The sequence below is a fragment of the Halichoeres trimaculatus genome, unplaced genomic scaffold (genome assembly GCF_033239565.1).
Source record: "Halichoeres trimaculatus isolate MK-OKI-2021-1 unplaced genomic scaffold, fHalTri1.1 fHalTri1_scaffold_17, whole genome shotgun sequence".
Lineage (NCBI taxonomy): Eukaryota > Metazoa > Chordata > Actinopteri > Labriformes > Labridae > Halichoeres > Halichoeres trimaculatus.
In genome coordinates, this window is record NW_027437195.1 from 21,277,356 (window position 1) to 21,302,619 (window position 25,264).

General features: G+C 39.5%; 2 protein-coding genes across 2 annotated transcripts; both read left to right on the forward strand.

The window, feature by feature from the left end:
* The first annotated feature begins 1,523 nt into the window (after positions 1–1,523).
* Positions 1,524–16,767, forward strand: shprh (SNF2 histone linker PHD RING helicase). Its single transcript, XM_074692851.1, has 30 exons — positions 1,524–1,658; positions 1,979–2,572; positions 2,807–2,936; positions 3,044–3,262; positions 3,413–3,491; positions 4,575–4,725; positions 4,883–4,985; positions 5,074–5,342; positions 5,448–6,095; positions 6,915–7,166; positions 7,253–7,331; positions 7,462–7,625; positions 8,914–9,170; positions 9,419–9,540; positions 9,800–9,888; positions 10,136–10,228; positions 10,354–10,461; positions 11,566–11,708; positions 11,793–11,966; positions 12,057–12,119; positions 12,220–12,445; positions 12,542–12,679; positions 13,150–13,251; positions 13,330–13,401; positions 13,592–13,780; positions 13,943–14,035; positions 14,126–14,212; positions 14,308–14,486; positions 14,749–14,829; positions 16,134–16,767. Exons 2-30 carry the CDS (start codon positions 1,988–1,990, stop codon positions 16,228–16,230), a joined length of 4,992 nt encoding a protein of 1,663 aa, XP_074548952.1. The 5' UTR covers positions 1,524–1,658; positions 1,979–1,987; the 3' UTR covers positions 16,231–16,767.
* Positions 16,768–17,544: 777 nt separating this feature from the next.
* LOC141807078 (pancreatic secretory granule membrane major glycoprotein GP2) lies at positions 17,545–25,105 on the forward strand. Its single transcript, XM_074692855.1, has 9 exons — positions 17,545–17,756; positions 18,758–18,846; positions 18,987–19,091; positions 21,562–21,722; positions 21,814–21,949; positions 22,338–22,432; positions 24,268–24,436; positions 24,656–24,770; positions 24,913–25,105. Exons 1-9 carry the CDS (start codon positions 17,669–17,671, stop codon positions 25,086–25,088), a joined length of 1,134 nt encoding a protein of 377 aa, XP_074548956.1. The 5' UTR covers positions 17,545–17,668; the 3' UTR covers positions 25,089–25,105.
* The last annotated feature ends 159 nt before the right edge of the window (positions 25,106–25,264 follow it).

Consider the following 25,264-nt stretch of genomic DNA (forward strand, 5'->3'; position numbering starts at 1 on the left):
TGACCTGAAAAAGCGAACATTACTTCAGCGTATCTGTGACAAGTTGAAGTCTGTTAGTTTCCCTCATGTAAACTACAGGGGAACTGGTCAAACTTCATGGAAACGGTTCTGCTTCGTCGTACCTGTGACAGATGTGATGCACTTGAAAATCGCCGCTGCAGCCTGTGAAGGAATGAGCTCTGTGGCGCCATCTTGTGGCCAGTAATAGACACTGCGTATGCATCATAACTAATAAATCCAGTTTTTCCTCCAACAATATCAACACCAAATGACCCCCAAAATTTATTATGTTCGCCTTAAAAAAAATAACCGAAAATATTTAAAAATAAATAAATAAATAATAATAAAAATTCAATATTCAAAGTTTGATTTGAGCCTTAATTTAAGTAACAAAGTCAGAACTTAAAAACTATCATTTAGCAGTCTTTATATGTTCTCCCTTTTAATGTCAGTTTTTACTTTAACGTTGACTCAGCATCTCAGCATATTGCTCTTCTACTCCATTCTTCTTATTTTTATTTTTTCAACATTTTTTTTTTTACTTTTCACAGCCTTCAAATTTTTGTCTGATTTCACCATTCAACTTTTATCTTGTTAAACATACTCATAGGATGTGTGCTTGTATTTTTTTTCCCCACTTCTAACCCTAGTATTTTTTCCATATATTCATCTTTTTTGTGCACTTCTGCCAAAAGCTGCTTCAAGTTTGAGATTCTGGCCGCATACTTCCACTTATGGACTTAATTTGGGGTTCAAAATGTTCATAGATCTTTGTACAAATAAATTCGGGTTCAAATTGTAATTCTTGCCTCTTTCTGCTTGGTGCACACATAAGATGGCCCTTGAGCAAGCTCTGCGGCCACTCCTGTGTACCTCATGAGAGGTGAGGTGCAGGATGCACTATAGAAATGTACCTTGTGGTATCTCTGCAGGCTGCTGCTGGGTGCCCCCTGAGGGGTGTGGTGCAGGATGAAGACAAAAGACAGCTCTTGAGCCTGCTTTAAGAACACCAACATCACCCCTTTTTGGTAGCTTTTTTTCAGTAGCTTTCTCAGTTTTTTTTCCCCTACATTTTTTTTTTTAATTTTGCTTTTGACTTGAGCATTTCAATACATTTGTTGCAAATAAATACATTTTTCTTCTAGTTGTTTGAGACGTATTGATAATCTAGTATATTGAAAAAAAACGCTGTAATATATCAATTAATATCTAAGTTGGTGAGAAATTATCTTAAAAATTAGGCAAAGAAAACAAAACTGCTCATATCTTAAAAGCTGTGGTAGAATGTGGTGATATTCACAACGTTTCTATTACAGGTTTACTAATAGAGAACATTTCCGTCTGTCTTTAATGAACACCGTGCCTCAGAACCAATTGTGGTAATACAACAGTTAAAAAAATGTATAAGCTTTATTTTTTCACATAAGCAAGTGCAACAAAAAAACGTTTATTTAATTTTATACTACTCATATAGCTTTAAAAACTCTTTTCAGCCGTTTTCAGACACCCTCCCATTTGACGTCACTTCCGGTATTTAAAGATGGCGATCATCAACATAAGAGTCGGTAAATGAAGCGTGTTTGGTGCTTTATTAGCCTAACTATCTGTTCCTGCTGGGGTATAAAACGACTTCTGATGCAGCGATAATAAACAGATCGGTATGTGCACAATATGCTTGGTTTCTAATATGCTTGTGTCTTGTTGGGAAAGGATGTGTTACGTAGCTGCACGCAAAGCCTGGAAGTGTTTTCATTGTGCAACAGTGTTCATAACATTGTAGTTCTGTCTCTTATCTCATAAGATGTGATGCTCTGTTCTCAGTATGTTTAACTCACATAAAGATACAACTGTGTTATTCTTTTTTAGTTTTATGGTCTAATCTAGTTTTAACAGAAATTAGGCTTTATATTGTTACTTCTGATCTACCACAGATACTGTGTTAGGACATAAATGAGCTCTTTCGCTTCTTCCCGTCTAGACTCTAACCATGAGTAGCAGAAGAAAGCGAGCTCCTCCTGTGAGGATCGACGAAGGTGACAAAAAGAGGTTGAACTGGAACATGCTGGACGACCGTAAGAATGAAGTGATGCCAGAAGAAGACCAGACACCAGGCTGCTCTGTTATTCCTGCTGAACCGACCCCCAGCAGCTCCTGTACCTTTGCCACAGAAGACGTCCCTGAGGCTGCCCCCACCAGCTCTGTGAGGGTTACAGATGAACTACCAGGTCCTTCTTCAGACAGCACCTCCACCTCAGTCTCCCTGTCCCTCACTGTAGAACCAGCATCGTCGTTTGGCCACATTTGGAAAGCTCTCATTGGGGAGTTCAGCATCAACCCTGCTTGGACCCCCCCTGACTATGAGCAGAGAGCGTTCATTCTGCACAGGATGGGTGATCAGCTGTGTTTGAGTTACAGCAGCAGTGATGAGGGCTCAGGACTGCAGTGGAGACCTGATGAGGACACATGTACAGCAGAGTGCAGCCTCAGTGTGATCCCTCTCGAGGACCTCGACTGGATGCAGAAGAGGAGGGTGGTGCAGCTCTGCCACCAGAGGAAGGAGGGGTTTGTCAAGGTAGGAAGGTTTTTTTTTTTCATTAGTAAACAGATGTGAAAGATGCTAAGTTTAAAAAAGTGAGGTTGCATATTTTTTTGTACCATGTTTGAAGTGTATAACTCAATTATTACTGATAGTTAACCTGCAGTTTTAGCTTAGTTAGTTTTTAGTTTTAGTCAAATTTCCATCCTTTTTCTGAAATACACATATGGTGTACATTGTTCACAAGTTGTGTCTGTTTGCTTGTTACAGATTGGGATTTACCTGCTAGAGACTGGGCTCGGGAAGCCAGAGTTCCTCAGTGAGGGAAATGCTCGAATGAAGAAAGCAAATCAGCTCATGCAGAAGTTAATGGAATATTTCTATGATTTTATCATTCCTGGTAAGTTTCTGGTACTTGGCAAGTTCCCAGCTACCATGACAGTGTTGCCACTGAATGACAGCAAGAACAAGATGAAGCTACTATTCTGTGCTGTGTTTTCCGTTCAGAAGTTGTAGAGAATGACGAGGAGGAGTGTGACACTGATCTGGAGAGGCAAAATGTGGAGGAGCTCTACGACTATGTCAGACACCTGCACCAGAGGGAAAGCAGCGAGGTGACCTACGATGTCCAGCACAAAGCTCTTATTCCTGTTCTCAGACGCTATCAGAGCCAGGCCGTCAACTGGATGCTGCAGAGAGAGAAGTTCAGGAACTCTACACCTAAAGGTAACAAGAGGAGGAGGCATACTCCAAGTCAAGTTTAAATGTTCAGTACAGCACATTTTCTTTTGGAATCAAAAGTACTGTCACATTAGCAAAAGTTGGAGTTTGAAGTTATTGTTATTAAATTTTGCAATATTTATCTTTTCTTTGCAGAACAAACAATGCATTTCCTCTGGCGGGATCTGATCACTCTGTGTGGAAAGAAGTTGTTCTACAACCCTTTCACTGGCTGGTGAGATCTCATTTTCTCCTTTTCTAATGTGAAGAGTCCAACGTTTTAGATTAAAAGAAAAAAATACCAGTTGATGTTTAGTGTTTTTCTATAAACCATTCCCAAACTGATGTTGTATGTAATTTTACAGCTACCCAAAACAGAAGCAACATGATGCAATACTGTGTAGCCTCCTTTTTTGCATAATTTTAAAATCTTAGTGTGAAAAATCAACAAACAGACTGAGAAGATGGAGCAGATGAAAGTCCTTAACTTAAGATATCAGAAGCTGTTCCCTCTAAACTTCAGGATGTTAACTATTTTTAGTAGATACTGGTAGAGGTAGGACAGAAGTTTTTAGTCTTAAGCTCATGCTGTTTTTTTGATTTTCTCATTTGAGCTTTTTGCTTTTCATTTGATTGGACAGGTTGAGAGAAGACTATAGCCCCATCTGTGTTTATTGTGCAGGTTGAGTTGTCTAATTTTAACTGAACTCTATAAAGAGAGATTTTTAGTGACATTTGTTACCTCCGCCAAGCAGGTTATGTCTTTGGGAGTTAGTCTGTTTGTCTGTGAACAACATAATTCAGAAAGTAACAAACAGATCTTGATGAAATTTTCAGGAAATGTTCAAAATGCGATAAGGAAGAAGTGATTAAATTTTGGAGGTGATCTGAATCACTGTCTGGATCCAGGATTTTTTTTAGAGGATTCTTTATCATTGTGAGATAGGGCCGTTTTCACCATATGTGTACATAACTCCACCATAAATGGTCGAATTCCTTTGCAAAACAATACAAGACAATGTCACCATAATTTCTGACAGATGTAAAAGTACGATCCAGATCCTGGTAATATTCTGGATACTAAGATCTGGAATATGAAATATGTACTGGGTCATCATAATTTTCAACACTGTCAGGTAACGCATTATCGTACAAACCTGCAACTAACACCAAATTGTAGCAGACAGTCTGCTGAAAGGGAGTATAACATAAAAGTAGCACTTAAGTGTTGTATGAGAATCACAATATGCTTGCTGGAGGTCTGAGCTCTGTGCTTTTCTAGTTATTAATGCTTTTCTTTAATGACACTTTTTTGCAGCTTAATCCGAGAATTCCCGCTGGCGGGTGTGGAGTGGCCGGGTGGGATTTTGGCTGATGAAATGGGGCTGGGAAAGACGGTAGAGGTTCTTGCTCTCATCTTGTTTCATACCCGTCAGAACGTGGAGCAGGAGGCCCTCACCTTACCTGTGGTAAGCATCAAACCAATAAAGACACCTTCACAAAAACAGAACCTCCCTTTGTCTGTCTGTCCCTCCTAACCTTCCCTCTGTTTTTGTTTTGCCTTGTTCCCTGTTCCCTGCCAGTTCTGTTCTTATATGATGAATTTTCTTTCTTGTGTTCTTTCAGGGTAAATCTGTCAATTACTTTGTACCTCCTCCTCCCTGTGAAGAGACGCAAATAAATCGGCGCAAGTCTGATCCTCAGCCCAAAATAAAAATCTCCTACCCAAGTACGTGACTCACAATCCTCCCTGAAATTACAGCTTGTCTTTTAAGTCTGCAGACTGATTTTAATTTTGTGACGTCTTGTTTGCGCAGCTGTGCGTGTGATGCTCCTCACTGCCATCAAGGAGATGAGATCAGGCAAAGGAGCCTCTGTCAATGCCATCTTCACCTACATCCGCGCCACATACGGTTACGACCTCTTGAAAAACCGCAACCACATCAGGAAGACGCTGATGAAGCTGATAGACGAAGGTCTTGTTGACAGGGTGAAGGGCCGAGGATTGGCGGGGTCCTTCAAACTGGGGAAGAAGTACAAAGAGACAAAGAAGACGTCTGCAGTATCCAAGAATAAAGAGCTCCAAGTATATATATATATATATATGTATATATGTTAAAGATATGAATGCTGCTTTTGCTTTGCTGCTGGGTTGTTTTGGTTGACGTTTTTCTGATTTCTTTGTTGTTAGAGTTCCAAAACCACAGAAGGCTCACCCAGGAAAACATTTCAGAGACGAGCAAAAGAAAAGGCAGAAGCAGCGCTGCAAAACTCCCTCACAGAGGATCAAACAGATCCGTTCTCCCCTGCATCTGAGTGTCTGGCATCAGGGGAAACAGAAACAAAGAAGGAATGGGATGAAAGTCGGAGTGAGAAAATAGATCAGGCGGATGTCATGTTGGAAACGTCCACTATAGCCTCTCAGACGCCTCAGGATAAAAGTGAGACAGAGACACAGGACGTACCTAGACTGGGTGATGTACCTGAAGAAAGCAGAGATACTCCTCTGCTGGAGGAAGCCTGTGAAACCCCGACCAGAGCGTCTCTTTTCCCCTTCAACACTCCAGACTATCGCTTTGAGTGCATCTGTGGTGAGCTGGGTATTATTGACTACAAGGCCCGCGTTCAGTGTTTGAACTGCCAGCTGTGGCAGCACGCAGAGTGTGTCAACTACAAAGAAGAAAGTCTGAAAACCACACCTTTCTACTGCCCTCACTGCCTCGTCGCCATGAAGCCCGTCTCCACCGGGGCCACCCTCATCATCTCCCCGAGCTCCATCTGTCATCAGTGGGTGGAGGAGATCAACAGACACATCAGGTCCTCCTCGCTGCGAGTGCTGGTGAGCAGCAATTGAAAGAGCCTTTTGTTCTGTGTTTTTTACCCACAGGAGCAAAACTTTTACAAATAACTACCATGGAAAGTAGGATGCTTTTTTATCTCAGGGTTTCTGAGTGTTAGTGTTTTTATGCAGCAGCTGGTTTAAAACAAAAGTATGCACAGCTACAAATGCAGATAAAGACCAAAGAATAAACAATTACAAGAAATGTTTACATATTTTAAAGAGGGGGTATTGTAGTTTTTGTGAGACTATACTGTTTATGTGACTTACAGCTCCAAAAAAATCCCAATTATGTTTTAAAAACAGCTTCTTTAGCCTTTGTGTGTTTTAGCTGCTGTCTCTTTAAGGCTTCCCACTCCACAAACCCCCTTCTCTCTGATTGGCTGGCACTCCAGAGGCCTGTAAGGGGCTATGTGCAGATCTTGGTGTTTGAGGCCCTACCCCTTCAATGTGACATGAACCAGTCAGGAGATCCTCATGCGATGTCCTCATCATTTCAGCAAATCTTGTGGTCTTCAAATCTTGAAGACCTCGCACTATTTTTAAAGTGGGCCATTTTGAGCAGTTTATGAACAGATTCAGAGATTTCTACAATAAACATATGAACATGTAGAAGTTTAACAAATCTACACAAGTTTGGATTGAACATCCAGTATTTTTACTTAACTGTGTTTGAAATAACTTTCTGTGTAGTTGCAACAGCTATGAACAGCTTATTATTTCAATCATGTGTCATCTACCATCTTATAGTTGCTGTTCCTCTCTTTGTCTAGCGTGTCTAAAATGCCCATACTGCTTGTTTCCTTTTCTCCATCCCAGGTTTATCAGGGCGTAAAGAAGCACGGTTTCATCCAGCCCCACATGCTGGCTGAGCAGGATGTGGTCATCACCACCTATGACGTGCTGCGTTCAGAGCTCAACTATGTGGACATTCCTCACAGTAACAGCAAGGACGGGCGCCGATTTCGCAACCAGAAGCGCTACATGGCCATACCCAGTCCTCTGGTGGCTGTGGAGTGGTGGAGAATCTGTCTGGACGAGGCCCAGATGGTTGAGTGTCCCACTGCCAAGGTGAGGAAACGGAAACATCTTTGAAAGTGTATCCCACAGGGCTGTTTCAGGTTGTCCATGTACATCTTTTTGTGATTTGATTTCAGGCAGCAGAGATGGCTCTGCGTCTCACATCTGTGAACCGTTGGTGTGTCAGTGGTACTCCTGTGCAGAGAGGCTTAGAAGGTAACACAGTAGTTTATATCCCTGATCCCAAAGAAAGCTTTGAAAAACAAGCCCATGACTGTTTATGACTCTCACTGATGTGAATGTCATTGAATCTCCTTGCAATGATGGCATAATGTGTCCTGTGCAGATCTGTACGGCCTTGTGCTTTTCCTGGGACTTGACCCATACTGGGTGAAACACTGGTGGGACCAGCTGCTATATCGTCCTTACCGCCGTGGAAACACAGAGCCTCTGTATAATGTGATCGCTCAGATCCTGTGGAGGTCAGCTAAGAAAGATGTCATTGATCAGGTAACCAAACATCCTTCACTTCTAACATCGAGGGCTTTTCCAAAAGATACATAATAAATATTCTGCTGATATCAAGCAAAAAAGCACTCACTCAAAAATGGTTGTCAACACATGCCCCCACAGCAGAAAACTGGATTGATGTAATTCGCAATATTTACATGATGGAAAAACAACAGAAATCTTCATTAAACTATACCACACCCAACCTCAAGATGTGGACATAATACTCCTCTTCCCCTTGAGAGTTTAATAGTTTTTGTTTTGTTGTTTAATTTTTGAGCTACTCATTTGTACATAGTTTATTGTTGCCGGTTTAAGTTTATCTGGTCTAGGAACACATGCTAACAGCTAGGCTTTGACACCCAACCCTCCTGGTTTTCATTTCTGTTTTAAAACCCTCTAATTTGGTTATGGTCTATGGTTCAATGAGGTTTTTTGTTGCGGTTATTTTATTTATTTTATTTTAATTATTTTTTTATTTTTTTATTTTTTCCCACTCAGACTGAACTTTAATTAAACCGTTTTATTAATTTTATTATTTTATTCTATATTTTTCAATTAATTTATTTTTTCCCTCTAAGAGTAAACTTTAATTAAAAACCGTTGTATTAATTTTACTATTTTATTCTACATGTTTTGATTCATTTATTTTTTCCCACTAAGACTAAACTTTAATTAAACCGCTTTATTAATTTTTTTATTTTTTTCTACATTTTTAAATTAATTTATTTCTTCCCACTAAGACTATACTTTAAATAAACAGTTTTCTGTACACTTGATGAGATGATCTAAAACTGCAAACTTGGATGTATGTCTACACAAAAATATATTTGATTCAAACTTATTTGCACTCTTTTACTGTTAACCAGTTTTCCTGATTAAGATTGAGGGTTTGTACATGTTTGTACATGTATTTTTCACTTCATGCAAGAAAGGGTATGGAAATGCATATAAATGTAAATAACAAGGCTATAATTTGGTTACTATCCCTGTCGTACTTATTTTTGATACAACAGCTTTTTTTCTTTTAATTTTCTTTCAAAAGTTTATGAATACCTCATTTTATAATAATAATCAGACAACAGCATGTTATACTTGTCTTGCTGTATCTCTTTTTTCTTAGAAATGAATGTAACTTTGTCTAGCTGCAAAACATGTTTTAATTTTGCTAAAAAAAAAACAAAACAAAAAACATCTTTCATTTTTGTGGCGTGTTTTGAAGGAAATGACATAACGCCATGTGACTCTACAGAATGTGCAATCAGGGTGCCGTTTTCTTTTTTCCCAGATCCAGATTCCCCCGCAGACAGATGAGGTGCACTGGCTGCACTTCTCCCCTGTTGAGGGTCACTTCTACCACCGTCAGCACGAGGTCTGCTCTCAGGACGCTCTGGTCAAACTCAGGAAGATCTCCGACTGGAGCCTGAAGCTTGGCAGTCTCGACCGCCGCACCGTCAACACCATCCTCTACCCGCTGCTGAGGCTCCGCCAGGCGTGCTGCCATCCCCAGGCTGTGAGGGGGGAGTTCCTGCCTCTGCAGAAAAGGTAAATGACACTCGTCTTTGTGTTTGCACAGCACTTGTAACAGAAGAGGTGTCTGTATATGAAGACAACTGCATGAGTTAATTAAAAATCTTGTGAGACTGAAGAGAGTATCACAGCGTTAGGAGCAGTAATAGACTGCAAATAGCTTGTTGTTAATTCTATGGTGGGTATTTGTGTTTATTTAAAGTTGACACATTGCATGTAATTAGCATTTGTTGAGTAGGTTTGTTCATGCCGTGTCTCCCCAGCACCATGACTATGGAGGAGCTTCTGAAGTCCCTGCAGAAGAAATGTCGAGTGGAGTGTGAAGAAGCTCACAGACAATTGGTGTGCGCACTCAACGGTCTGGCAGGAATTCACATCATCAGAGGTATAAATCCTTACCTCTGTGCTTGTGCTCTCTCTGCTTCCAGTTTCCCATGGGAATCAGTTCAAACAAGACACAAGCTGAGATCTCTGCTTTGTGTTTCCAAACATGGTTCAAAACCATCATGCTTTTTGCTGCATCTATATGTATAAGGTGGATGAATGAGCTGTGGTGGTTTCTATAGCATGCCTCATTGATGTCTCTGTGATAGCTGTGTGTGCTGAGTGTCTCTGATGACCACTTTGTCCCTCATCACCTGCAGATGAGTTTGTGGAGGCGGCAGAGATGTACAGAGAAGTGCTCCGTTCATCAGAGGAGCACAAAGGCAGACTGAAAACAGATTCCTTACAGGTATACAGCTTCATGCTATTCATGGACTCGCCATGTGGAAGCAATTTACATCTCAAAGGTTTCATTTCAGGTATCGAACAAGTGACATGTTACAGAGTAACAGATGGGATTAAAGCAAAAACAAGTCTCAATGTGTCTGAGAGTTAAAACATTAAATTTCAACCTTTCTCATGTATCAGACAGTTTTTATTCTGAAAGTCATTTTAACATGTAGATAATCTTACTTTATCACATTTGTGGTTAACAGAGGCTCCATGCAACTCACAATTTGATGGAACTGCTAAGTGCAAAGCATTCTGGGATACCTCCCACGCTACGAGACGACCGACTTAGTGAGGAGGTAAGTCATTTAAGTTTCCACAGTCAGATTTTGGGCTCTCAGTGCATCAGCAGAGTAAACTTGTGTATTTGCTGTATCAGGTCTGTTTGTTCGAGTTTCATTTCTGGTGCTTGATGTCTCTGCAGGCAGAGCAGCTGCGCCAGCACTACATGACCAAATATGACTCTGAGGTAGCAGACGCCCATCAGGCACTGCAGCCGGTGCTGCAGAACATTAAGGAGCTGAAACGTAAAGTAAGAAGTTTACAATGTCTGATATTTATTTTATGATACACTGTTTATCCTTGTTAGAGTCATAGACTGAAGTCAAGATTGAAGTTAGGGCATAACAGTTTTCACCTAAAAGCTATAAATACATACTGTAAAGTAGTGGATAATTGCAATAATTAAGTACTGTATAATAACATAAATGCCATTGTGTTATTTTATTTTTCCTAAACTGAATTGTGGTTTGAGTTATTATTCATTATTCATTTCACGTCTCCTACTATCTTACTATACCGACATGGTTTGAGTTTTCCAATATGGGGCACCTCTGACATGACTGACTAGCGGCTACAATTTGGCTGTTTGCAAAGAGACTATCGCGAACACGGTCTTGTCCCTTGGATATCGCATATAGACTGTATATCTGCCATATTTGGCCTTTGGGAAACTGTTTTGTTATTTGAGAGCAAAACACTTTTGAAAACAGTGTCGGAACTTCCTAGCGATATCTGTTCTGTGTGATCTGCGCATGTGCGATGATAGCAGGAAACAGGTTTGTTAACGTCCGAGCTAGCTACAAAGAGGCCTGACGAGCGGACGTATCCAGTTTGTTAACGTCCGCTCGTTGTCTCTTCCTTGCTTGTCTCAATCATTACACTAAATATAACCATATAACACACGTAAAGGTTTGAGGTCGATAGTATTTTGGTTATTTAACATAACGATGTAAATTCACATTATTGCCACCTACTGGCCAGGCATGCGTATGCACTTTCAACCGTTTTTTGCATCGTCATAAGGACAAAAATATTCAAAAGTACCTCCTGTATGGACAGAATTTTAGGCTACCAGGTTTGCTAGCTACATTAAATGAGAACTAAAGTTACCCCATTCACTATTTTCTCTCTTGTGTAATACTTTTTCTGTTGCCATACTATCATACCAACAGATCTCAGAGGCTATAGGTACATTAAGAAAACCTTCTTAGTTATTTATCAACAGTATAAGAAGATTTATACAGCTTTAATGGTTCTCCTTCAAAGTTTTAAACAGTTATTTTTTTATTCATAACTCAGATTTAAAAACTGATAAATTGAAAAAGACTCCAACATGCTACACATTCTTTTCCAGGTTAATCTGAGTTCTCCGTGGTGGCTCGATGCTATCCAGAAGACAATCAGAAGCTCCACCGGGGACGACCTGGTATCTCGCGTCAAGAACGAGCTGACATCCAGCTACAAACAACAAGCTCACAAGCTCTCCATGGCAGACAAGTAATCTTTTCCTTCACTAACAAATAGGATAGAAGTTCATTTATGCAGAGAACTGATTACAGAAACAAAAACTGCATAATACAGGTTTCGGGATGCCTGTGGTCTGCAGTTCCTGCTCACATCACAAATGCAGGATCTGATGAAGTCCCAGAAGACCGTACGGGATGCAGTGAAGAGCCTGGAAGGCCCGGCTTCCCAGAAAGTGATTGATGAGGCCACAATCTGTCACCTCAGGCCAATGAGACTGCCACTTAACAAGTGAGAAATACACCGGCAGGTTTTACCTGAGATATTACAAAAGACACTTCTTTATTTTGTAAATATAAATCCTCTTTTGTCCTTTTCCAGCTGTGTTTTCTGCAAGGCTGATGAGCTTTTCACGGACTATGAGTCCAAGTTGTTTTCTCACACGTGAGTAGATCAACATTGTTACATCTGTCAGTGAAGCAGAGTTCAACAGGTTTGATAATATAAAGTTAACAGCTTATTAAAGAGGATATTTCCCTGACAGGGTGAAGGGTCAGACGGCCATCTTTGAAGAAATGATTGAAGATGAGGAGGGTCTGGTGGACGATCGTCTCCCCACCACCAGCAGAGGATTGTGGGCGGCCAGCGAGACTGAGCGCACACTCAAGGCCATCCTGTCTTTTGCCAAAGTTAAACGCATGGACCCAGAGCTGGTGGAGGAGGGCAACACTTTCATGGAGCTGTTTGAGAACTGGAAGAAAGAGTACAAGGTTTGTGCACACACTCAAAACCACAGAGATCAAGACGTTTTTACAAAGATAAATGACAGTTTTACTGAACTTAGAGCGTTTGTTGCACCTGTTAAGGTGCTGCATGAGTACTGGATGGTGCTGAGGAATCACGTGTCGGCTATCGATGAGTTGGGTATGGCTACAGAGAGGCTCCGTGTGCGTCTGCCTGATGAGCCGAAGCCTAAACTGTTGCATATCATCGAGCCACATGAGGTGAGTCAAAGACAAGATCACCAAACACTCCAAGTTAGTTCAATCAATATCGTGTGATACCACTTATCCAATAAGGAAAACTTGCTCCAAAAGAACTTGATTGACATATAGATGGAAAATAAAGCCCCAACAAAAGTGATCTCTCTTTTAAAGTTGAAAAATAGTGTATTGATTCATATAAAATCAGAGAAACCTGCTTATTTGCTTAAGAAATTACTCTATTTTCTTTTTACTGATGAATGTCTCATGAGCTGCCTGGTAGGTTGGTTTGTCAATGAGCAGACTAAAATAGGAGAACTGAGCTGATAAATCACTTTGGAGTCAAGTCAAGTTTTGCAGGTTTTGTTGCATAATAAATACCATGTTAAAAGTGGACTGAAAACTCCACCAGTTTCCAGGGCTTTAATATTCTGCTTTAACTATTTTTATTGCATTCCTGACCTCTGACCTGCTCCTTGTTTTGCTTGCAGGTGGAGCAGAATAGAGTGAAGCTCCTCAATGACCAGGCAGTGGCTAAGTCTCAACTCCAAAAGAAGCTTGGCCAGTATTTGTATCTCACAAACTTAGAAAAGGTCAGTTATGTTGCAAAGTGAAGACTGGGTGCATCATTTTATTGATTTGTCCCTCACAATAACTCATAACTATTCCAGTCCCAGGACAAATCTACAGGAGGGCTGAACCCAGAACCTTGTCCAATCTGTGCGCGGCCTCTGGGGCAGGAGGTGAGCAATGTTTACCTTACATTAAAAGCGTGTGTCAGATAGTTGCAGAAGACAGTTATCACATCAATCCAATACACCTGATGTCCATCCAGACCTACATTTTAATCTGATGGGAATCCATTGTCTCCACTTTTAGTAACATCTACTTTTAACATAATTTTTTCATATCTCACTCTGTCTGTCTGTTCAGTGGGCAGTGCTGACTTGCGGCCACTGCTTCTGTAACGAGTGCATCGCCATCATCGTGGAGCAGTACAGCGTAGGATCGAGACGGCGTGCTATCAAATGTGCTATCTGTAGGCAGACAACCTCACATACAGAGATCTCCTACGTGTTCACCACACAGTCATCCAGTCAGGACCAAGATATACCAGTCAAGGTGAGTCAGCTGTACCATCCTCATGTGAAGCAGGCTCAAATAAGTCGACAGAATTTCTTGGATCTGGATTTCATTAGGCCTCAAAGCTGTCAATGTTTGCATATTGTTTCTTTCTTATTGACCAACATTAGAGCCTCATTTTGCTCCTCCTGTGTTTATCAGGGGAGTCATTCTACCAAAGTGGAGGCAGTAGTCAGAACACTGAAGAAGATTCAAGTGACCGACCCCGGGGCCAAGTGTCTTGTCTTCTCCACGGTAACTGCAAACTCTCCCTCCTCTGTGAGATTTATTTTGATGTTACCCAGTTTGGGTCTGACTCACCCATTTCCTTTCTCCTCTGTACAGTGGCTGAGTGTCCTTGACATCATTGCGAAAGCTTTGTTTGACAACAACATGGAGTTCTCTCAGATCAATGGGATTCACAAATTTCAGGTTTGGATTCGAAATCTAAATGTCACAGTTGTTTATTGTGGTATTTTTCACTGACCTTCTCTCACTTAACTCTGGTGACATATTTGCCTCTGTAGGAGAATCTGTGCTCCTTCAAATATGAAGAAAAGATAAACATCCTCCTCCTCCCTCTTCACACCGGCTCCAACGGTCTGAACATCATCGAAGCCACTCACGTGTTGCTGGTCGAGCCCATCCTCAATCCTGCTCATGAGCTCCAGGCCATTGGCCGAGTGCACCGGATTGGCCAGACCAAGTAAGAAACGAAATCGAGTCTATTAGAGGACAGTGTTTTTAGACCAAGACAGGATTATAGAGAATTGTTTGTGTTTTAATCAAAAGAAGTAATAAGCCACAAAACTGTGTCCATCTCCAGCAATGGCTTTTGCATTTACTGTGTCCTGTTTATAGCTTTATCCATACCTATACCTGTATTACCTTTATAACTATACCTATGGAAGTTATGTCTCATATTTTGCTGATCTCTTGTTGTTTCCATTGTTCTTTTTGTTTTTCAGGCCAACATTTGTTCACAGGTTCTTTATTAAATCCACGATTGAAGAGAGAATGCAGGCAATGCTTAAGACAGCAGAGAAAAGGTGAGATACAGGAAATAAGAAATTGTCTTTTAGCGCCTTAAAGGGGCTGTGACGAGTTTTAGAGTGATCTTGAAAAAGTCTCCCTTCTAGATATATGCCTAATCATAATCCACACTTTAAAATGAGATTATCAGCACCCAATATTTCTGGTTACAGGTTATTTTAAATTGCTACTTCTAAGCTTCTAGTTTGGGTTGACCAGGACCGGATTAATTTTCAGCACATCTAGGTTTCTATGACAACACCACGCCAGCTGACGAAGTTTTGTAGTGAGAAGAGATAAAACACAGAGAACTATTTTTTCTCTGCTGAAAACAGTTTCTGTGATTAATTTTGTAGCGATGGTGGAGACAGGAGCCTAACTGTCGGACAGAAAAAGGACAGAAAAGCAGAAGAAAGCTAAATGGGAGGGTGATACAGCCCAAGCTAAAGGCTAATTTGCCTTAACTCGGGTTGTATATAACACAGGGGCTAAACTGTTTGTGATAATGTTCATTCCAACCCACATGCAGCAGTTATTCTGCAGTGATCTGTTCAAACTTGAGAGTCTATCAATAAAATGAAGAGTGAGGTTACGTTAGCTCTGGTTGGTAGATGACTGACAAGACATAGCTAACCAGGATTGACTGACATTACACATTACAGACATGTCTTAGAGCACTAGGCTGTCTGCTGCACTAAAAATAAATGGCTACTAAACTACATACAAACTGACAGTGTTTACTTATCGTTATGTTAGCATACAGATATGTCGGAGCACCATGTCGCTAAAATATAGCCAGCTGCCACGTTTGCTTGATATCATGCTTCAAACCCTAGTGCTACATTACTGCACTAAGTCCCTTACCTCAGTGTGTTGTATCCTGTAAAGGTTGCCTTGAACAAAGAAAATTTGTTTCGATCGGATCTCCATTTAATTCCAAAACAAACACACACCTCGATAAAAGTAATTTACAACAGTGTGCGGAGACTCCGTGCCACAATTTTCACGTTTGAGTTCGAGTCCTTATTTTATTTGGTGATAGTTGTTTTGACAAAAATTCTTGAAAGCTTACAGAAAAAAAATCATAATTTTTCAAGGGGCATGATTTTCCAAGATATTCCTCCAGATTTTCAGGAATGATTCCAAAATATATGAAGAAACATTTCTGAAAATCCCAAGAAAGTTCAGAAAGTTTGCAGTTATTCTCAGAACTTTTCAAGAAACTGTATATTTCCCCAAATCTTCCTGGGATCATCAGTAGCTTTAAACTCTAAACTTTAGTTCAAAAAGTGACTGAAATTATTCTGCTTTTTGATTCTAGTCACACCAGCACAGCCATGAAGCACTCGGAGGCCGCCGTGCTGACGGTAGCCGATCTGGCTGATCTGTTTACAGAAGACACAGAACATCTGGAGTGAAACCAAACACCTGGATACACGCGGGAGGTTTCTCTAATGAAGATTCACAGGCAGAGGGTTTACTCTTTACTCTGATTTTGCACTTTTAACTTTTTTATATCAACATTCTAAAAGACTTTTCCAAAAAGCCATTTTAGCAGTTGGGCGGACTAAAATGTGTATTTTAACTGTAATTCGTTTCGGATGTCTGATCTCTTTGGAGTATTTGTGTATTTGGCTCACTTGTCATAGATGTAACAGACTCAGTAACTTCTGCTCTTCACGTATGTTTGATAATCATGTTTGACTAGATTGTACATTATCGTTGCCTGTCTTAATCTAATGATAATAATTATATACATTTATACACAACTTCAGTGTAAGTTAATGCAACTACAAACAGAGGAACGCAGATCACAGCTAAAACCACAACAGTAGTCAAGGTGCTCTCACTACCTTCAGGAAATAAAAGTCTGTTGATTGCAGGTTGTGGACCTGTTATGTCCAGCTTTGTGTCTTGTGTTTTTTATGTCTAACTAGTAAAAACAGAAGCAGGAAGGAAGCCATTGAGCATTTTACAGGAGCAGAAATAGGAGATTTTCTCCTGCCAGACAATCTTCTTTAAGCTATTTGTCTCCCAAAACAATGCCAAACAATTTGTCCAAGCACTTGCGCCTGTCCTATTTGCAACACAAAGAAGCATGAGATTTAGTGTCTAAGAAACTTATCTCGTAAATTAAACTCATAAAGGTCAGAAAATGTGGATTGTTTTCTGCCGCATAGCACCATTTATTTGGTCTTTGTACTTAAAAAACACCAAATTTTGTTGGAGTGTGTTTTGTAACAGTGTATGGTCTTCATGTTGGAGTTTGTCTCCGAAGTTTTTAAACTTTTCTTTTCTTGTGTTTGAGTATTTTATGGTCACTTCCACCACACACATGCACTCACAGGCTTTCAGCAACATAACTAAATTGCCCTTGACTTGTAATGACTTTCTTTTTGCCTGACTGACCGGGATTCCCGCACCAGTAAAGATTTTAAAATGTCCAGACAAAGGCCGTAGACGACAAAGAGCTCCATCCTCACGTTGCTGTCCCTCTTTACGTGGTTACCGGCCTTCTTGCCACTCCCTGTAGTAAGAAACAGTTGTAAGATGTTTACTAAGAGGACATGGGCGCAGTAGGCGGTAACATACGTGTTACCTTGGACTCCCCTCAGTTCCCTCTATTCATGTGCGGAATCTCATTGTTGGTGGGGACATCATTCAAGCTGGTGTTTTAAGGCCAGAGGGAGGCTCCTAGTTCATTACAGCTCTGTTTCAAGGGTCGGAGCAAGAGAGGGGTACTACGTCTTGTGGTGACAGCACTGAGCACCCAGAAGATTCACAGAGTTTCAGGGTAAAGGCCTGAAGACGGCGGAGAGGCTGAGATTTGGGAAACTAGAGGGAGAGACTTTGAAGATGGGACCTGCCAGTTTGGTTTTTACCTGGTTACTGTTCACTACGAGGATGGTCACCTCCACGGTGTACCTGGAGCCAGAGGAGGAGGGTGAGCTCATAACACATCACATATTGAAACTGGGAATTGAGGGTCAAGGGTCAAACAAACTTTTTTTTCCCCTCAAGAAGTCTTTAGTAAGTAATTTATCATACTGGCAATCACAGATTTGGCTTGATTGCCTTGAAAGGCTTTGAAATGTAAAAGGAGTCAAGTTCATGCTTTAAGAGGAATTAAGGTAGATCAGTTTGGTATTAAGAGTTTTGGGGAAAAAACAAGATTTATTTGAATTACCTTTAGATAGCACCACAATGCAGATAGTTTGTCAGATATTTAATTTCTTACTAAATTTAAGTTGGATTAAATGAAGAATTAAAGCAGTCTTAAAATCAAATATTCTACAGTTATGATCAAAGGAATTATCAGGAAAAAAAAGAAAAACAAAATATTAAAGCTGGTCCATGCAAAGCTTTCACTTACAGCTTTATATACTTATTAAATGAAGCTGAATAATTAAAAAGTATCGTTTTGAAATAAATGTGTTTATTGAATTATTAACCCCTATTTTGTACAGGTTTTATAGTCCAACTGATCTCTATTTATATGGCATCTTTTATATTTGCCAGTATTATAAATAGATAAAATGATAAGACTCAAACAAGATAAAGGATGCTACTACAAGAGAATAACATGAGAATGAAATAAATAATTCCAATTGAATTAGTAGAATAAGAATAAGATTAAAAATTCTATAATAAAACAGTGGTAAAAAAAATAGTAGTAGTACCTGTTACATAGAGAAGTGAAAAGTTGCATCTGATATTTCAATTTTCAATTTAGTAGAGTAGAAGTGTCAAAGGAACAAGCACTTATTACTTCAGAATCTTATATTACAGCACCCTGATTTCTTCAAGGCTGAGTATTGCAATTTAACACATGAGTCCTTGAACAACAACAGCAAAAATAAAAACAAGTAATTTTTTCTCTTCATCCTTTTTCAAACAGGAACCGTCTGTGTTGAGCTGAATCTGTTTTCCTCTTCTTTCCATTAGAGCTCAATGAAACTGTCATCTGTACCAATGACCACATGGAGGTCGTCATCCCCAGCGCGTTTTTCCTCAACAAAGAGCCTCCAGTTCAAGTTAGTGAGCACTTACAAAAACCCAAAAGCTTATTCTTAGAGGTTGACATTTCTCAGCACTGATATCTTAACCTAATGTTTGTGCTGTCCTCCCACTATAGTTTTTTTTTATATTGTATGTGTTTGTTCTTAATGTTTAGGTTTGGGATTTGCATCTAAATGATCCAGATTGCCGTGGCGTGGAGGTTGGGGACGACTATGTTTTCAGCATAAAGACAAATCTCTCTGATTGTGGAACAATAATGGTAAAAACTTCTCATGGCTCTACTGTTTCTCTGTGATTACTTTTAATTTGGGGCATGAATCAAATGTTGCGCGTGAACTGAGACATTTAGAACAACTTCAACAAAAGCAGAGTAGCACTTAACGTCCCTATCAAAATAAATTACTTATTTTACGATGTCTGTGGTTGTTGTGGGAACTGGATCCCCAATCAGGACCCCTGTGTGAGAGCTACTTTCTCTTTACATAAAATAACTTTAAAAGCTTCTTTGGGAAACTTTTCCCCCTGTGACGCAAATGCAGACTGTGAGGCTCTGTGTGCACATCGACACCATTGAATCAGCTCATAGCAAGTATAATAAGATGGACAGAGAAAGGCACAAACTCTGGGCGCGGACAGAAAGGGGCGAAGAGAAAAGAAAAGAGGAGGGGGTTGCGTGTATGTCAAGAAAGAAGGGCTGCGTTGTTCCTTCCCTTAAACAGAGCAGGATCTTTATTCAAAGCAGCAAAGAGATCCTGAATGCTATTGTAGTTCTAAATTATCAGGATTTACATTGAAATGATGATTATTTGTTGAAGTTTAGTGAATAGGAAGGCCATAAATCACTTACTGGTTAGCACCCTGATTTTTTCAATCCAGCCTCTCTTGGGAATTCAAACTTTGGTGAAGTTTAAATCCCTCCTTAAGCCCACAAGTGTCATTTAATTGCTTTCTTGGAATGGTGCAGGTTTTTCTCGTAAAGATCATTAAAAGGTTAACACTGCTTTCAGTAGGGAGGAAATCTCCCTGTGCTCCACCTCAGCAATTTTACAAGCACAGTGGCTGAGGAAAGTAGGTCTGCACTGGATAAGACGTCTGTTGCTAAAGGAGGAGAATGCCAAAGCCTGCGATCTTTGTTTTCACCTTGACCTTAAACCTGCCATCAGAGAAAAAGAGACTGAACTGAATGGTCTAAAGGTCAGGGTTTTTTTTTTGTGAAACATCACATTTAAGGAAAAATATTACCAAAATTGGAGGTACCTTAATGTACCACAGGTTAAGTGCAGGTGTAAGTTGTTCAGATATGGGATAATAAAGACCTCCTGCACCCCTTACCAGACCTGACAGGGCTGCCTGCTTGTAGTGAGGGGCAGCCGGGGAGTGTTTACCAAGAGGCAGTAAAAGATGTCTCAAGTGTTGGAGTTAAAGTCCTCTCCCCGTCTGCTCTCAGCAGGAGTTCAGACAAACCTCGGAACGCAACCTTTTCACGCATCCACCTTTTATGGTTTCCCCTACGTCAGCTCCAGACGGCTGAATATTGAACAATATGTCGAAGGACGTTAACTGTAGAAGCCACAGCTGGGTTACATGAGGACTCGTGACTTTTTAACTGGATTATTTTATGTGAAAAATGCTTCATTGATCTTACCCACTGATTTTTTTTAGTATGAAAACATTCACACATTTGAAAGGGTTTCCCATGGTGCATTTTTCCATAGTTACATAGACCAATAAATTAGAAATAAATTACTATTACTTGGGTATCCTGCTGCTTTTCTTTGTTTGGAATTTACTGTTTTGGTGTTTTAAACTGGTGGATGGAAATGTAGACACTTAAATATGTTTTCTTAACTGTGTCTCAACCTTTCATGGTCTTTAAGGTTTCTAGATTTTAAAACAGATCTGATGAACTGCAAAAGTAAAGGGAGGGTATTAAGTGATGAAAATACTTGTTAGTTAATATGAGTATATGCTATTTCATGTCATTGCAAATACATTTGCGTCACAGAGCAGTGGTTTTTCAAGTCGAATCTGTGGTAAGAGTTGAGGATGTTGTGATTCATCACCTGTTTTGATATTTTAGAGATTCACTGATATACTGAGCAACATTCTTGGGTTAAAATTAAATTTTCAACACCAGTTAGTTGAGAGTTTACATTATAGTAGATTTTAATATAGAACTATCTGAGTCAAAACAAATACTAATACAATAAATCTCTCATGTATGTGACTGCTTGAAAACGCTGAGTTGTTTTGTACCTTGTGTTTTGGCTGGTTACATTTTTGTTTCCATTAACGTTTAAGTTTGGAGAGATACTTCATTTTATGTACATATGTTCACTTTTTGTGTTTATATTTGTATTTAATTGCATTTTTTTCCTACCACCTTGTGGATTTTATTAAAATTTTGTTTTTCTAAGGGGACCCCAGAAGGATTAGCAACCACATTGTAGAAGCTAATAGTGATCCTTATAAAGAGTGAAGTTAAAGTTGTTTAAAGAGATTGCAGTTTATAGCTATGATGAGGATTCTCAGATGGCCAAAGGGAAGATAATAACATTCAGGGTCAGTAGGTTGTGAGAACCATTGAGCTGGCTAAGGCTTTATTGAGCAAATGAAACGAAACATTAACTTGTTCTTATACTTCTTATACTTTATAAATCTGTTGATGTTCTTCTGTAAATGTTCCCATCTTGGATCTTTTATATTCACCCTCTCTGTGCTCTCCTTAGGCCTCAGATGACACCCACATTATGTTTATAAACACAATACACAACAACGACACAGAAATCATCACAAGAAACTACATCAACATCACATTTGTGTGCCGCTACCCCATCAACTACCTCGTCCAGCAACCCAACGGTGAAAACATGATAAGAGTTGATGTCAGGTAATTGGTTATTTCATTTTTACTCTGAATTTTTACATTTAAATTGTCTTCTTTTTTTTTTTTTACATGACTCCTCTTCTTCTGTCTACAGAACCATCACTCTGAACACAGAGGATGGGAACTTTTCAGTCTCCATGCTGCTGTACAAAGATGAAGCTTTTGAGGATAAATGGACCACTGTGCCGTCACTGACACTGGATGATGACATCTTTGTAAAAGTTTTCATGGTAAATCACCTGGACAGGATGACGTCACTTTGTTTATGTTTTTCTTACACTGAGAATGGGCTCTATTTACTCCTGCACGTGATTGTGTAAACTGAGCTTTGGCAACACTTCAAAAAGAGTGTTCTAGCAATTGCCAGCTGTTTTTGGATTAGCATGTAGTGTGGCAATATGTTGTGTCAGGCTTTCTTCTAAGCAATGCTGAAAATCTAACTCTCCTCCCATGACCAGACGGTAATTTGAGTGCAGCTCCTCGACTCCTCCATGTTGTTGTAACCCTCTTGGTCCAGCTGTTGTTTACCAACTATGAATCATCATTTTGTGACCCAGTGTGGATTAACCTTGTGTGAAAAAAATACTAGACTGTTACCCAACCCTGTTTGTCTCACAGATACCGGCTGACCTGATGCTGCGCATGGAGCGATGCTGGGCTACTCCGACCAGTGATCCATACAGCAATATCCAGTACACCTTCATCAGAGACAGGTTTGTCTTCAAATAAAAAAGGAAATATTAAATAAATTTTAACACCTTTACACTAAATAGTTCTTACTTAAAATGTAGTTCAACAAGTTAGCAGGTATCATTGTTTAAATAGTTTGGAAAATTTAGCCATAAGCAGGCTAACGCTTTAGCATTTGCAATCAGTAGTTTTAATAGCTCATAGTTATTGCTGGTTCAAGTCAGAATATTTATGGCCCAGGTAAACATTGTCACACACGTCCAACCCACAGGATATCATTGTAAACCATAGTGGACTTCACTGTGAAAGTAGAGTCGTAGTGATAGCTCAGGGGTCTTCAACCTTTACTTTCAAAGGAGCTGTTTTGCCTCAGCTGACGTAGATGAAAGTCATTCGAGAGCCGCGAAATATACTTCATCTTCACAATAAAGACAAAAAAAGTGTATAAAATTATAGACAAAGTAAAATTTTGGGGAATAATTATCAAAACAAGATTTAGATTTTTTTAATGAAATTCAAAAATGTGCAAAAAAACTTGCAAATTTTTTTGAAATTTCCAAAAATTTGCTGAACCTATATTATGCAATTTCAAAATTTTGCTTGATTAAAAAAATGCAAAAAAAAAATCTAAAAATTGCAAAACAAGTTAAAAATAATGATTTGAATAAAAACTTCAAAAATTTGCAAAATCCCCCCTTTTTCTAAATTTGAAAAAAAAAAGTAAAAAAAAAAAAGAAAAAAAGAAAAGAAATTGAAAAAATTCCTAAAATTTAAAAATAGAAAAAAAAATCAAATAATGTAAAAGCTTTATTGCAAGAGCTTATACATATTCAGTACAACAAAATGCCAACACAGATTCTGGGCCCCATGGAAAAATATCCAAATTGGCTTCACCAATTTATTACACTTTTTTTGTCTATTACTTTGGTTTACTTTTTAATGTATTATTAGAATTGTTTTTATTTATTTTTGTATTTATTTTTTTTTACTTATCTATTTATTTATTGATGATTTTGGGGTTCTTTTCCAGTTACAGACTCACTACATTGTCTCAACTTTCCTCCCTTGTATGTTTTTATTTTGCATCATGTTCGGCTCCCCTGAACTAAACAACCCTTCAAATTGACAGTTTAAGAGCATTAAGGAAATAAATACATCCTCTGTTGTTGAAGATGTAAATAAAAACAGGAGAGTTTTAACACCTCCAAATTAAGCTCTATGTTATAGCAATGAATGGTTAATCTCAGGTATAAACTAAATAGGTTTATTATGTAATATTGATTTAAAAAGACATTTATTGTGAAGGTTTAGACAGGCATTTCTGTCCTCTTGACATCTAGCGTATAAAAAATAAGTAGGTTAAGATTTTTATAGATCGCATTTCGAAACCTTGTTATGGAAATTGGCCTTGTTATTTCACCACACTTGTTACAAACAGCTCCAAGTCCTCTTACAAGAGCTGTTGAAATCTGAAATAAGAGAGTTTGTTGCTGAAAGAGCTGGCAAGACAACAACTCTCACAGCCTGGTCATGTGACTCCTGTCTGTGGGGCCATGTGCGTTTGTCAGTTCAACAGCTGTGCATGTCCTTGACAACCAGGCAGTATTTGGTACTGTTAGCAACAGCCGAGCAGTGAAATGTGCCATGGTTTCACAGTGCCAGTGGGGGAAAGAAAACACTCACAAATCTGTCTCTCGCTGAGTCATATTACCTTAAGTGTTTACGTTGTTTATTTAGCTCTGCAATTCATCACATGCTGAAATGTGTTCCTTGTCTCTATTTTAAGAACGTTATTTCCTTCAAGGGTTTTATTTCTTTGCCTTCAGACTTTTCTAACTTCTTTGTCTTTCTCCTGTAGCTGCCCGGTGTTGTCAAATGAACAGACCCTAAGTGTGTTAAAGAATGGTCAGGGTCCAGAGGCCATGTTCAGGATACAAATGTTCAAGTTTGTTGGCAGCTCGTACACCAACGTCTTCCTTCACTGCAACGTCCAGATCTGCCACAACACTGCTGGGCTGTGCCAGCCTGTGAGTGAACTCATGCAACACCCATTCCTCATACTTGTAGTCAGAGGCCAGTTCAGACAAGTAGCCTGGTTTATGTGCATCTTGCATTCTTAACATAGACTGATAGAGCCTAAAATTACTTTTCAGCTTTGCAGGCTTGATCTGATTTTGAACGAGGGGGGCTTAACATCAAAATTCATTGGATCATTAATTCATGTGTCATCTTTATTTGTCATGCAGAACTGTTCCAGTGATGATGGACAAATGAGAACACGGAGAGATGTCCCCCTTTCACACACAGTCTCTTATGGACCAATCAGACGAGTACTAAATGATAAGGAAAAGCCCAATCTGAGTATGTTTTCACTTTTACCAAACACCTGTAGCTCACAGTGTTCTTAGGGCTTGAGCTCTATCTTCATTAATGCTTGGGGGCTCTTTTAAATTGTTTGTGATTCGTGTGTAAAGTGACTTTCTGTCTGTCACTTTCCCTCTAGCTTCAGGCGGAGTACCACCTGTGGAGACCTTTGTGCTGGGAGCGCTGCTGCTCGTTTTGCTGTTGATCACAGGAGTTTTTGGGAGACTGTGGCTTCGATCCAGACGTTTTTACCCGGCACAGGAAGCACAGCTCACTCTTTCTAACATTCATCACATCTCAGAGGTTGCCTCCTGAGCTTGAAACAGAGATTAAGGGACCTTTTGTGGACAAATAAGGGACACACCAACATATATGTACAAATAGAAACACACATGTACAAGTGTGGTTTAATATAACATTGAAAGTGGTGCCTATTTTTTTCTTCATAAAACAATTCCTTTTGTTTTCAGAAATCAGAAATAAAGGTCTCC

Excerpts from the sequence above, each read along its gene's own strand:
- shprh (XM_074692851.1), top strand. The coding sequence starts at position 1,988 with ATGAGTAGCAGAAGAAAGCGAGCTCCTCCTGTGAGGATCGACGAAGGT. Across the intron at positions 12,120-12,219 it reads TCCAAGTTGTTTTCTCACAC|GGTGAAGGGTCAGACGGCCA; the intron begins GTGAGTAGATCA and ends TTTCCCTGACAG. Across the intron at positions 14,830-16,133 it reads CTTAAGACAGCAGAGAAAAG|TCACACCAGCACAGCCATGA; the intron begins GTGAGATACAGG and ends TTTTGATTCTAG.
- LOC141807078 (XM_074692855.1), top strand. The coding sequence starts at position 17,669 with ATGGGACCTGCCAGTTTGGTTTTTACCTGGTTACTGTTCACTACGAGG. Across the intron at positions 19,092-21,561 it reads CTGATTGTGGAACAATAATG|GCCTCAGATGACACCCACAT; the intron begins GTAAAAACTTCT and ends TGCTCTCCTTAG. Across the intron at positions 21,950-22,337 it reads TCTTTGTAAAAGTTTTCATG|ATACCGGCTGACCTGATGCT; the intron begins GTAAATCACCTG and ends TTTGTCTCACAG.